This window comes from Emys orbicularis, chromosome 5 (genome assembly GCF_028017835.1).
Source record: "Emys orbicularis isolate rEmyOrb1 chromosome 5, rEmyOrb1.hap1, whole genome shotgun sequence".
Classification (NCBI taxonomy): Eukaryota; Metazoa; Chordata; order Testudines; family Emydidae; genus Emys; species Emys orbicularis.
Genome location: NC_088687.1, coordinates 16,084,422 through 16,098,091, shown reverse-complemented (window position 1 = coordinate 16,098,091; position 13,670 = coordinate 16,084,422). Strand labels below are relative to the sequence as shown.

At 40.4% G+C, this 13,670-nt stretch overlaps 1 protein-coding gene across 3 annotated transcripts in view; it reads right to left on the bottom strand.

Annotated features, from left to right (window-relative positions):
- The window catches only part of BMP2K (BMP2 inducible kinase), a 119,317-nt gene that overhangs the window by 41,208 nt on the left and 64,439 nt on the right, over positions 1-13,670 (bottom strand). For all 3 annotated transcript variants that reach the window (XM_065404958.1, XM_065404960.1, XM_065404957.1), the window contains exons 7-9: positions 11,076-11,208; positions 5,269-5,372; positions 1,339-1,418 (exon numbers count right to left, since the gene is read on the bottom strand). In XM_065404958.1, coding sequence (XP_065261030.1) covers positions 1,339-1,418; positions 5,269-5,372; positions 11,076-11,208 — 317 coding nt within the window. The remainder of the gene's footprint in view (positions 1-1,338; positions 1,419-5,268; positions 5,373-11,075; positions 11,209-13,670) is intronic.

Here is a 13,670-nt window from a genome sequence, read left to right as displayed (position 1 = left end):
TATAGCAATGCAATATTCTGCCAGAGCATGAGTAAAATTTTCCAAAAGTGCCAAATTTACTTAGGAGTGAACCTTAACCTCATTTCAAAAGCTACTTAGGCACACAGGAGGGTAAGTCAAGTCAACTAGGAGCTTTTGAAAAGTTATCCTATCAATATGTGCCCCATCACTAATCTGTGAAAAGAAACCAATGCTAGAGAGACATTTTATCATAATAAAATATTCTCAAAAGCTGGTCCCTGATGAGGGCATAGAAGCAGGGAGACAGGTGAAAAATGCATACATGCTTTTAGAAAATATATTTCAATAACTTATGTGCATGTGACCTACACAGGAAGAACAACAGAGTTTGTGACCTTTTTGCTTCTTGATGATGTACACATGTTTTGTGAATGAATTTTGCCTCTTCAAAAGAGGCTTTTGCCTTTTTTTTTTTTTTTTTTTTTAAAACACCTTAAACATTCAGGGCTTCTTTAACTTGTTTCTCGGTTGAAGACAATGTATGTCTCGTACGTCATCACAAATACCAATGAAGTGAAATATGAGCAGTTGAGAACAGAAGGGATTTTTAATCAAACTGAAACTCTGAATTTGGTTTCTTGTTGGTTAAAATTTGTTGGGAGAAATTCTCTGTTGAAGAGTCAAATCTCCATCCCTTCAACTAAGGGGGTGAGAAAGCTCCCATTCCAGTGCACTGAATCACTAAGAACACCTCCAGCAAAAAAAATAGAGAAGGCAAGACTTGGAATTCCTGATATTTTAAGATACAAAAACAAAATCTTTAAACCTTTGTGTGTGGTTATAAAGCAGCAAGAGACTAAAACCCTTGTTTTCCTTTGCAGTCCCCTTAAGACTCAGTCAGGGACGTTGGCATAAAAATTAGTTTGGCTAAAAGTTTTAACAAGTTGTTTACACTTTGTATGTTTTCCATTTTTAATCAATAACTATCTTTATTGAATACTTTATTCATGTTAACATTGGATCAAGAAAAAGTGAATGAAGACAAGGGCATTTGCATTCAAAAACAGAGATCCTACCTGATGAGGAAAATGTCAGCAGATTGTCTTAATGGGTTCATTGTACAATTGGTTGTTTGTGAGGTAAACCCAGATAGATTTCAAATACTGAGCTGCCCGTAAACGTTTATTTGGCGCTTATTAAAATTACCATCTCAGATTGCTAAAAACATTGACCTTTTAAAAAATTCATATGGACACAAGCCCTGGGTACCAAGATGAGTTTTAGCATATTAACCAAACATACAAGAAAACTGCAGGTACATAAAATTGCTAAGATATCTAATCAGAATCCATAAAGTTCTACATTAATTTTGCTCACCTGGCTTTTATTTGGCTTTTTCTAGCAGCCGCCTCGCTAGCCGTCATGGGTTCAGGAAGAGTTGAAGGGACAGGAGAATTCTTTGGAAAAAACACATGTGAATTAAAATATAAAATTCTGAAAGTTGTTACAAATTGAAGAGGAATACTGTGGCTTCCTTAGGGGTGGGGGATGGGGGGGGGAGAGAAGATCTTAATTTATAAATAAAGCATCAGAGAGTACTTTGGCTCAATATTGTGGTTAAACACACATTATCAGATTAAAATGTATTAAAACGTTTCCTTACCTATGTTACAAAAGAGATTGTGACACTGCACCACATATTCTTCACAGTGATGTTATGATAGCTTTATGGCATAATTATGATACTTCACATGACTAATATACAAAATGTGTCATTGGAAATGTTATGATTTGCTGATTATTATCCTATTTGTATGCATGTATCATCTTTTTATCTGAAGTTATGAATATTGACTATCTGTATTTCAAATGTACTTACACCAGGTAACACCCACTAGACAAGATGCTTTCAATCTTCTAGATAGTGGGTGGAGAAGGGCCTATTCAGGGCAATGGGCCATTAGGAAAAAACAATAGGCTTTAGGAGAAGCTTATCCCCCTGGTGAGCCTTCCTGTGAATGCTCCAAACAGTTTGTAAGTAATGGCTGCTATGACTCTACAAGGACATGTGATCAGACCACATGATGCTGGACTCCATCTTGGGATGTCAGTATTTTTCCACAGACTGGTCTGGGAACCAAGCTTTGAAACAAAGGGTTCCCGCCATATGCGAAAGCTATATAAGGCAGGGAGTGACATCATCCGTTGTTCTTCACTCCCCACACAGGACGACTCCTGGAAACACCTGAGGAACAAAGACTGAACTGGGGGAAGTGCTGGACCCAGGCTAAAAGGGATTTCTAGCCTGTGAATGAAACAGCTGGGGATTCCAAGCTGTAAAGCAAGTGCAGCTTGCCCCTTAAGAATCTACAGCCTGCTTGTACCATCTCTTAGGGTGAGAATCTGCTAATTCATATCCAATCTATCTAGTATATTAAGCTTAGTTTGTTTTTTTGTTTATTTGCTAGGTAATCTGCTTTGATCTGTTTGGTATCCCTTATAATCACTTAAAATCTATCTTTTGTAATTAATAAATAGTTTTTGCTTCATCTTAACCAGTGAGTTGGAGTGAAGTGTATGGTAATCATAGCTCAAAGGGCAAAGGCTGTTGCATATTCCTCTCCACATTGAGGGAGGGGGGAAACTTTACAGCCTAAGCTCATAGAGTTCCCTGTGCAGCTGAAGACAGTATAATTTTGGGTATATATGCCAGAGGGGGTGCGTGCCTGGGGAGCTGGAGTTGCCTTGGCTGTAGCCTTCCTATGCAGGGGCTAGTCAGAGAGCTTGCAAGTAACTGCAGCTGGGTGTGTCCCTGCCTGTATGAATGCTGGTGAAAGTGCAGACGGGAGGGCTTTGCAGCTTGTCACAGCAGTACAGTGTAAGAGGGAGCCCAGGCTGGTGGGTCAGGGGGCTCAGTGGTACCCCAGTTCCTGGTGGAACCCCAGGGAGAACCCGTCACAGAGATTATTAATTGCAATTTTAAAAAAAATAATTGACCATTATATAGACTGCTTTTTGCTTTCTCATCTTGAATAGAAGTCAGCTAAGTCAGTTTAACTTTCAGGCTCTCGTGTACAAGCACAACGCTGTTATGTCTGGGTTGCACAGAGTGCAAAGAATATTTGTTTTAAAATGTTTCCTTCGGAGTTTTCAAACAAATTCATGGAAACATTTATTTTCGCCATACGCTTTATAAAAGATTTTTTTTAAAAAACACAAAACCTACATTTGGATAAAATTGGACACTATTCTTTTAGAAAGGAAGAAAGGTGTCCTCCCCCCCCCCTTCCCCCCCCAAATGATGGCTCAGGCCCCCTCATGAGCAAAAAAGAGGGCACTTCTTGTTCCCGAAGGTGGTGAAGAGATCCACATTCAGCAGACCCCATTTTAGGAATATGTCTTGGAGGACTTGAAAGTCTAGTTCCTATTCATAGTTGTGTGCCAAATGTCCACTGAAAACATTGGCTGTGGTGTTCTGAATGCCCAGGAGGTAGACTACCAACATTTAGATCTGATGAGCTATGCACCATTTCCATAGTATGTTGATATAGAACATGCAGGACACACTGTCCATCATGACCCGATTGATTTGCCTCTGAGAGGCAGAAAATGGAGGCAGACATTCCTGAACTCCAACAGATTGATATGGAGATTGGTTTCCTGAGTTGTCCATCTGCTCTGAGTCATGAGAGCATTGAGATGAGCTCCCTAACCCAACAGTGATGCGTCTGTTAAAGTTAGTGACGGAGTTGGGCAACAGAAGGGAATGCCCATCCAGATGTTGAGTTGATCTTTCCACCAATCCAGGAAGCTCCTCAATTGTAGAGGGACCATCACCTGTTTGTCCAAGGTGTGTCTGCCTAGAAACAGGTCATTCTGAGCCAGCCTTGAAAGCAGTGAAGACGTAGCCATGCGTGTTCGGTCACAAAACCGCAAGCTGCCATGTATCCTTATAGTAGTCCAAGGACTTCCCTGAATTGTCTGTACCAAACATGATAAGGTTATGAACCTGTCTAAGGGAAGGTAGACCCTGGTTGTCAATGAAGCCCCTATAAACTGTATCTTCTTTATGAAGGTTAATATGAATTTCCTTACTTTCAGCTGAAGACCCAATGTTTGGAACAGAGCAAGGGCTGTCTGGGTGGAAGATAGCATAGCTTCATAAGAATGGCCCTCGAGTAGCCAGTCATCCAGGTACTATTACTAACAGCTAACCATACTAACCAATCTTATCAAGCAACTATAAGAAGAATACACAATAGCCAAGACACGCTCCAGGCAGGCACACTAGAGCTCCCTCTCTAGCCAAGGCGGTAGAAAAGGAATTAAGGGTGGTTCACGCAAGCATCCCTATATAGCCTCGAAATCTGGCATGAGGTGGTATAGGGCACATACGCAGGTCAAACAGGCACAGGTAGTGGAAAAACCGCTGATCAAAGGGCTCAAGAGCCATATGCACAACTGAAGCAGAGCACCAATATGGACACTACTTCAAGAAGAATGCCTGGTTTTGAAATAATTATTCCATCCTTATAACATTACTAGTTATGTCCTCTCAACCTTAACTCAATCTTAAATGTAGTGTGTGTCTGGGAATTAAGAGATTTTATATCTTTCCTCCAAATGCTAGAGAAATATAGAAATACGGTGAAGGGGGCTGAGGAGAAAATCTCAGGCTATTCCATTTTCCCTGTAGGTAGGTAAGATCCTGCCAAGGCTGGAAATGGCTAAGGATGCTTAATAATACAAAGTTAAATCAAAGCTCTGTTCGAAATTATCAGTTCCTTTTGTCCTCATTACCTCATGTAGTAACTCTGAAATTTGAACTTACTGTGAGAAAAATCAACAGAGCAGGAACAATTTAAAATGTATTTTATATAGACAGACATAGACTTTAAGGTCAGAAGGGACCATTATGGTCATCTAGTCTAACCTCCTGAGGCCTAGCCAAATAAAAAGTGTGGAAAGTACAGTTCATTGAAAGTACCATTACACTTTGATATAGTTTATCAGGATGTGTCAGAAGCTATTTTCCATTCCATCTTTATTTATTAGTGCTATACAGAAGATTCTAAGGCAGTTTTCCTTTTTGTTTTAGTTTAACAAGCTAAGAATTCTGTCAACACAATCTATTTGAAATTTATCAGATCCAGAACTTTCAGCACAGGGACAGACTTTTATAAAGAAAAAAGTTAACATTAAACATGTTCTCACTTGATTTGATCTAGAAGTAATAACTCCTTTTGACAATATTGAAGGACACTTACTAAATCTATCAAAAGATGTGAAAAATAGAAGACTACTTACATTAATATTGGACAATGGACATTCCTTTTTGGCAAGTTTAAAGGCAAAATAAGATACTTGAAAGATATCGGGTCTCCGTTCTTGATCTGGTTCAAGCATGTACCCTGTAAAAGTGGACTGATTAAAATTTCTCTAATAGCAATTCAAGAAAATTTGCCTACAACATACTACAAGTGAGAGTAAATGAGAATTAAACTACTTTGCTAATTGATTTAGAATTTACTCATTTCAAAAAGTGGTTTTTACCTCTTTCAGACAAGTACTGAGTTAGAATGGTGTCTATTGCCAAGAGTATGCGGTTTATACTATATATTTTACTCTTTTCCTTGAATGGGAAGAGTAGAAAATTTGCATTACCAGTCCTGAAGCTCAACTGAATCAGTTAAACAGCAGACTTGTAAGGACTGCTAGGGATGCTATAAAACAAACTGCAAAAAAGTGCTACACTAATAATTTTTTTTAAAAAAAGTAGTTAGTATTTTAGGAAAACAGAGTCTCTCCACCAGCTAGATCAGAGTTAGGTCTTCAAAACCTTCTTCTCCATTATTAGAATGAAAACAACTCAGGAGTACCAGCCTTCTTGAAAAGCATTTTCTGAAACACAGTAATGTAAAACTGTGAGCCAAATAACAGCATCACAGCTGGGCTGATGTGTAAATGTCGCTGCATTTGGAACCAGCAACTGTTTTTTTGTTTTGTTTTTTTTAATTAAAGGACCCAGGCAAAAAACCACACATACACACCACTCAAAACATAACCCAGTTCCATCTCTGAACACAAGTTATGTTTTCTGAACTGACACATAGCCAACCATTTCATGAGTATATTATTCTATATGAATGTTAAAATGATTAGATGCAGACTAATTAAAAAAAAAAAAAAGAGTGGATTTTGTACCAGCACCAATCCATGCGTCAGTTACAGAAACAGCATTATTAAAAACAATGTTAATCAATAATTCATTCTGAAGTACACTCAATTTAATCCAGTGATTCTCAAACTGTGGATCAGGACCCCAAAGTAGGTCATGACCCCGTTTTAATGGTGTTGCCAGGGCTGGCATTAGACTTACTGGGGCTTGGGGCCCAAGCCTGAGCCCCACCGCCCGGGACCCAAGCCCACACCTGAGAACTTCAGCCCTGGGCAGCAGAGGTCAGGCTTCAGTCCCCCCTCAGGGGGTCATGTAGTAAATTTTGTTGTCAGAAGGGGGTCATGGTGCAATGAAGTTTGAGAACCACTGATTTAATCAGTAAACTACCACAAATAGTTAGGTTCACTATAGAGAGTAATGGCATGTAACTAACTAGTTTTGAATGCAATGCATTTAATATAATAAATATAAATACGGAAACACCTAATGCACTGGAGAATTAAGCATCCATCCATCCTACATTTTTAAGCAAGGAAAAGTTCACATATGAAGGAAAAACATTTCAGTAAAAGTTCAATTTCAATCTTCCAAAGTATTCTACACAAAGCAAGAGGGAAAGTATTTTGAGTATGAAATACTTAAGTGTTTTGAGATTTTAAAATAAATCACTTATTTGATTAAAAGAAAAAATATGAGCAAGCAAACCTATCCATAACTGCACAAAAGCTTACCTTTTACACATTACAAAGAAATGCAGCTTGGAAACCAAAGAGTTATGTTTAAAAGTATGGCTCTTACACTAAACAGTAATTGGTTTCTTAAACTTCATTTTGTAAGTCTAGCCATGCCTGAAATCCTACACATTGCATCCTTTACTTTTAACTTGCTTCAATTTGTCACTGAAAATGATAATCACAAAGAATAACCGGACAAATTTATAAGCCTGATTTTGTATACAGTGATATTTATAAGACACTGAGGCCTGGTCTACACTACCCCCCAAATTCGAACTAAGGTACGCAACTTCAGCTACGTGAATAACGTAGCTGAAGTCGACATACCTTAGTTCGAACTTACCGCGGTTCAGACGCGGTCCACACGCGGCAGGCAGGCTCCCCGTCGACTCCGCGGTACTCCTCTCGCCGAGCTGGAGTACCGCAGTCGACGGCGAGCGCTTCCGGGATCGATTTATCGTGTCCAGACCAGACGCGATAAATCGAACCCAGAACTTCGATTCCCAGCCGCCGAACTAGCGGCTGGGTGTAGACCTGGCCTAAGCTAGTCGTGTCCCATCTGTGACCTAGGCTCCAGCTGTTGGCCTTGAGGGGGACCACATTAAGAAAAAATGGTATTTGACTACAAGTGAAAAAATGTGTTCTCTAAACAAGTGCAATTTTACAAAATGAAGTGTTCAGAACAGACCCATCACTTCAGGGAGGAGGCGGGGGCACAGTCTGATGCTACTTCCCTTACAACAGCTCTGAGGTGGGAGTGCTCTGAGCTGTGCTGTCCCTTCCCTGCTGCAGTTCTAACTCCATCACATCACCGAGGAGAGAAAAATTCTCGCTGCTCCACTTTCGGCTTCCCTGTGGAAGCCCCAGAAAGGGCCGTATAAGAGCTTCACTGGCTCTGCCTGAGCTGAAGGGTGCACTAAGCAAAATACCACTCTCCTCTCCCATGCAGGGCAGACCAGGAGAAGTTGAGAAACAACACCCTGTTACAGCTCCCCAATTCTTTGCCCTGGGAAATGCCTCAACTTATGTCAGCTGGCTGTGGTCTCCAAGGGACAATACGCCAACTGGGCACAGTTCATTCCAACTCAAGTGTCCACCCCAACCGCTCACATGCCCCCTTTCCAGGAGCTATGCCTCCCTCTCCGCAGGAGCTAGCACAGGTGTAGAGCTAGCAGACTTCCTTACATCATGGTATATCCTGAACCATGCAAAGAGAGAACACCGCAGAGATTCAGCCCCAAAATATTGATTGTAGACACCTGATCATTCTGAAATACATTTGGCCCTTGGGATTAAGAGCTTGGACACTACTGTAGTAAAACATTAGCAAATTTCACCCTAAAAATGAGGTCTAGCTTCATTTCACATATTTGCAATAATCAAAGAGCTTAGTCAAAAAGGCTGGGGAAATACCATTTAAACAAGATGGCAAGAACAGTGTCAGATTGGATGGAAAAGTTGCAGTGTCACCATGATCCTAGCCTGGTGCAAAAGTGCTGGAAATGATGGCATCAGAAGCACCTCAGAAAGAACAGTTTCAGGCATTGCAAGTAGTAGGGGGATGGGAGGGACACGCAATTAGGACCTCAATTCCATTAAGTCCCCCAGTTAATAGAAGTAATATACTGCAGCTAGGAGAAACTGTGTGCAGCCCTCCTCTGAAAGAGATACGTCACAACAAAGCTTTTGACAAACAGGAGGTTAAGAAGCTAGATGCCTATGGCTCAGAAGGATTTGGAGGCATATTTGGACTCATCCTGGATTTTAGTGTCCTGCTAAATACATGACAAAATCACCTGTAGTCTTGTGGGAACCAAGACTACAGGATAAATTACAGTCTACTAAAGTACACATTGGTCAGAAATTTGTCAGTGAAGTCAACATACTGAGCTCAGCATTTAACAAGTTGCCAAATACAGAAACAACTCTAAAAATAGAAAAATCTTTCTTAGATTCTGAACAAGAAGTTTATAGCAAGGGCATTTCAGGAAACTTTAAAAGTATAATTTGCATCAGCCCAGGCTTTATCAAACAGTTTTGGGTAATAGCTTTACTGACAACCTGGGGAACCAACTGAGACATGGCAACATTGACTCTAGGAATCAAGGAACGTCATAAGAAAAATGAATTAAATAGATCTGATTTGAAAGAGTGATTGCAACAAATTAAATGCAACTTTCAAACGAGAGATTTTTCCTCATCTCTGGTGGGCACAGCAAGGTTTCTCAGTTAATTCTGATTATAGTTCTGTTCATATTTTTGTTACCTTTCTCCAGATAGAAAGCAAATCAACAAATTTGAGACTGGTCTAGATGGACAATGTTTTCTAGAACACACCTTGCTTTATCTACAAAGAAGGCAGCACTGTTTTTATTCTTTAAAAAAGTGTGTGTGTAGAGGTACATTTCAAGTACTTTAATAATAATTACTCTAAATTTATGATGTCTATGATTTAAACAAGATTTCCCCCCAGAATTTTAAAATTTTGTTTGTTTTTCTGTCCACGGTAGCTTCTTCTCTAAATTGATTAGAGCAATATAGGGCTATATTTGGGAGCACTGCAAGGAAGTGCAGGGGAAATTCTGTGCTATATCTCAGCATGGTTTTATGGGTATCTGCAGAATTTTGGTATTACCAGTGTGTTCTATAAACACTCTTAAAAAAAGAAATGCATTTCTTGCTCCTTGCTGCAAAAGTATCCTTGCAAATATTGCATGAGTATCCTTTATAATAGTCCCCAGGGAAACCATGCGGAACTTCAACTACAACTAGAAACTACTAACAACTACTCTATAAAAAACTATCTACAAGTATAAACGAGCTAAGAGCTAGGGAAGTGGAGATCAGCTAAGCCGACTCAGCTAACTCCACAGTTCCAACGACCGTCATGGGCAGTGAAAAGGAACTGAGGGGGCGCTGGGTCAGCAGGGGCATATATCCGGCGCCATAAGGGCACCACTCCAGGGGGCGCCTCAGCCGACCCACCGAGTGTTGCTAGGGTAAAAATCTTCCAACAATCATGCAGGTGGCGCGCGCACACCTAATTGGAATCGATATGAGCAAGCACTCGAAGAAGAACTTAGGCTGGAAAAAACATATCTGCGGTTCTGTCCTTTTAAGTTAGCTCAGGAGTAAACTCACAATTCCTCACAAAGGGGTGGTAGCTCAAAACTGATTATTTAAAAAAGACTGGCACAGTTAACTAGTTTTATTGAAGACACTATGTATATCTTAGGTTCTTACACCATGACCAATGCTGAAAGTTTTATAGATATAGTTAGTTGTCCTATCAAAAAAAAATTATTTATTTTTTTGGTCCTCAATGTAACTTTTCAGCAAGGAGGAGAAGAGACGCTGTAAACAAGTGAGGAGATCTGTAGGGAAGGTCTTGAGGAAGGTGAAAGATCTCAGACAGGGATGCCTTTTTATAGAAAAATTTTAATAAATTTTGTATTACCTAATGGATTTATGGATCGCTGATTGGTATAGGCTTGAAGCCCGGGGACCAGGGCATGCCCTGTCCCTAGACCAAGTCCCTCTGGGGACTATCTATACTACTCTTAACCACTAAGAAGTACTAGAAACTACTAAAACTACTACTATTTACAGGTATATACAAGAAAAAACTAGAACCACCACTGGTCAAGTCCACTTGCTAATGCAAGAGGAGCATTCCAGCACCGTCACTGGTGGTAAGAAGGAACTGAAGGGGGAGGGGTCGCCCCTTATACTGGCACATATGCACATGACTCCCGAGGGCGCCAGAGCCAGCCCCTATGGGTACCACTGGGGGAAAAACTTCCAGCACTAGTGCAGGTGGCGAGCACACACCCCTACATGGAATGGATATGAGCAAGCACTCGAAGAAGAACTAAAAGGAAACTTTTTTTTCCCCCTTCATCAGAGCAGACAATTTTCCTTTTCAAAACATTTCCTCAATGCAATGATCCCCCTTTCCTCCCCAGCAAAACCACAGATTTACTTTGATTTCTCAGACAGTGGAGATAAGGACTCTTCTGAAATTAGAACAAAAGGTCTAAAAGTGGTGTCAGGGCAAGGTTAGATTATGTTCAACCAAACCTTCAAATTCACTGATTTAAAGGACATTAACTATAAGTGCATATTGCAGGTAGGGAAGGTCACTAGTAGTAAGGTCTAATACACTCACACAAAACAATTTTAAGTGCTGCCCAGCTACTTACTTATCAAACAATGTATATTATGGGTATATCGGGAATTGTCTGGAATGGTAAAATTTCCGTCACAAATAGCAACCTGACTCTCCCCAAAGGGAAGTGTGAAGAAACAAAGTTTATACAGCAAGCAGCCAAGTGCCTATAAAAAAAAAAAGAAAAAGAAAGAAAAAAAGTATTGTCATTGCAAAGTCTAGATGACAATAAACTAGTGTAAAAAGTAAAGCTAGATTTAATAAATAACTGAAATGCTGGTCACTATTGATGCCTGCATAGACATTGAACATGGTAGCATTTTGCGTTAACACTCCATTGACATAACTTGGGATGTAAGCAATGAAGTGATATAAAGCAGTTCTACAAGTGCATTTTGTCCCACCAACTAGACGCCAGACAGCAACAAAGCTGTTAACTTAAAAGAAATTCAGAGAGGAAACTTATGTCTGTTTTTTAATGTAAAAAAAAATCTATTTTTTAATTCAGATGAACAGTTCCAATATGTGTTTATAAAGAGAAATTGCATGTGTAGAACCACCATCTAATCTGACAAGTAAGAGTCCTTGAACTCACGTTATTTTCCCATAAACTTTTTGATGTAATCTACTCAAGATGCACCCGTTTGGCATGTAGAAGAAAAGTAATCATGGAGTTCTCCCATTTCAGTAATCTGAAAAAGTTCTTAAGTCCTCATTAGGTATTACATATGTTGACAATGAAAGTGTTATATTTCATACAATAATCAGTTTTACCCTTGCTTCATTTCCTGTGTTTTTAGTAATTAAAAGTGTTGTTGTAGCAGTGCTGGTCCTAGGATAGTGGAGACACAAGGTGGGTGAGGTAATATCTTTTATTGGATCAACTTCTGTTGGTGAAAGAGACAAACTTTCAAACTACACAGAGCTCTTCTTACAGTCTCGGAAAGATACTCAGAGCATCACAGCTAAATACTATGTGGAAAAGATTGTTTAGCATAAAGTAGTTAACACATAATTGTAAGAGACTATTCAAAGTAAAGTGACCTGTGAACACCCCTGCAGTCATAGGACAAAAAAATAGGAGGGTAGAGGGTTACAGATTGTTGTAATAAGCCATAAATCCAGTGTCTTTATTAAGACCATGATTTCTAGTGTCTAGCAAGGTTATGAATTTAAGCTCCCCGGCTCATCTTATGCAGGTTCTCTTTGAGAATGAGGACTGAGAGGTAAGATATGGAATGACTGTTTTGTGAAAAGTGTTGGCCCATGAATGTTATGTTTTTGTCTTACAACTTTTACTGTGAGAGTTCATTCAAGAGAGTAATGACTGTCTGGTTTCACCCACACAGTTGTTACTGGGGCATTTAGTGCACTGAATGAGGTACACCTCGTTGCCATAGGCATGTGTAGGACACATTGATCTTAAAAGGTATGTTATGGTGGGTAATGATCATCCTAGTAGCAGAGTTAACTCTGCAGGTTTTGCATCTGTTATGGCAGGGCAGGCCGGTGCCACTAGGAGTTGATGTGTCCTGGTCTGTGGGGAGCTTGCTTCTGTTGATGAGCTTGGTGAGTCGGCGGGGGGTTGTTTTAATGCCAGAAAAGAGGGTTCACAAAAGTTTTTTCAAGATGGGGTCCCCATCAAGTATGGACTGTAATTGTTTAATGATACCCTATACGGGTATCATCATGTGTGGGTGAAACCAGACAATCACTACGCTCTCAAATGAACTCATACAGTCCTATGACTGAAGAGGTGTTAATGTGCCCAATTCTCCTTAAAATGGTCTCTTAGGCCTGGTCTACACTTCAGAGTTAGGTCAAGGTAAGCTGCCTTACCTAACTCTGTAAGGATCTACACTAAAATTTAGCTCCCACTGATATAAGTCACCCACTACATCAACTTAATAACTCCACTTCTGTGAGAGGCATAGTGCTTAGGTTGACATAGGGCAACACAGCGTCCATGCAGACACAACATTATTTACATAATAATGTAAATATTGGGCCATGCATCCCTGGGCGGGGTGGGGCTGCAGCGGCGAGCCCTGCATGGCCGACAGCTCGGGCTATCAGCCCCAGAGCCCCCGCTGTCAGTACCCCACAAAAGCCCCACACAGTTAAGTCGGTGGAAGCACTCCTGGTGAGGGGACACACCGCTGACAAAGGGCATAGTGTGGACATGAAAAGCCCCAGTAATTACTGTGGTTGCTATTCGTCAACCTAACTTAGGTTGATTTAATTTTGTAGCGTAGACTTGTCCTTAGAGTGTGCGTTAAACAAAATCTTTTCCATCTTGTATTTAACTACAACTCTCTGGATACACACTGCGATAAAGAACCCATGGCATCAAATCTCAGAGCTGGGTCTCCCCCCCTCACAGGATCTCAAGGCCCAGCCTGAGCTCAAATATCTACACTGCAAATTTTATAACCCCGCAGCCCAACTCAGCTGACCTGGGCTAGCTGTGGCCTCTGCATATCTTTCCCAGACCTGAAGAGCTCTCCATAGCTCATAAGCTTGTCTCTTTCACCAATAGAGGTTAGTACAATAAAAGAGATTACCTCATCCACCTTGTCAAGTATCAGAGGGGTAGCCGTGTTAGTCTGGATCTGTAAAAAGCGACAAA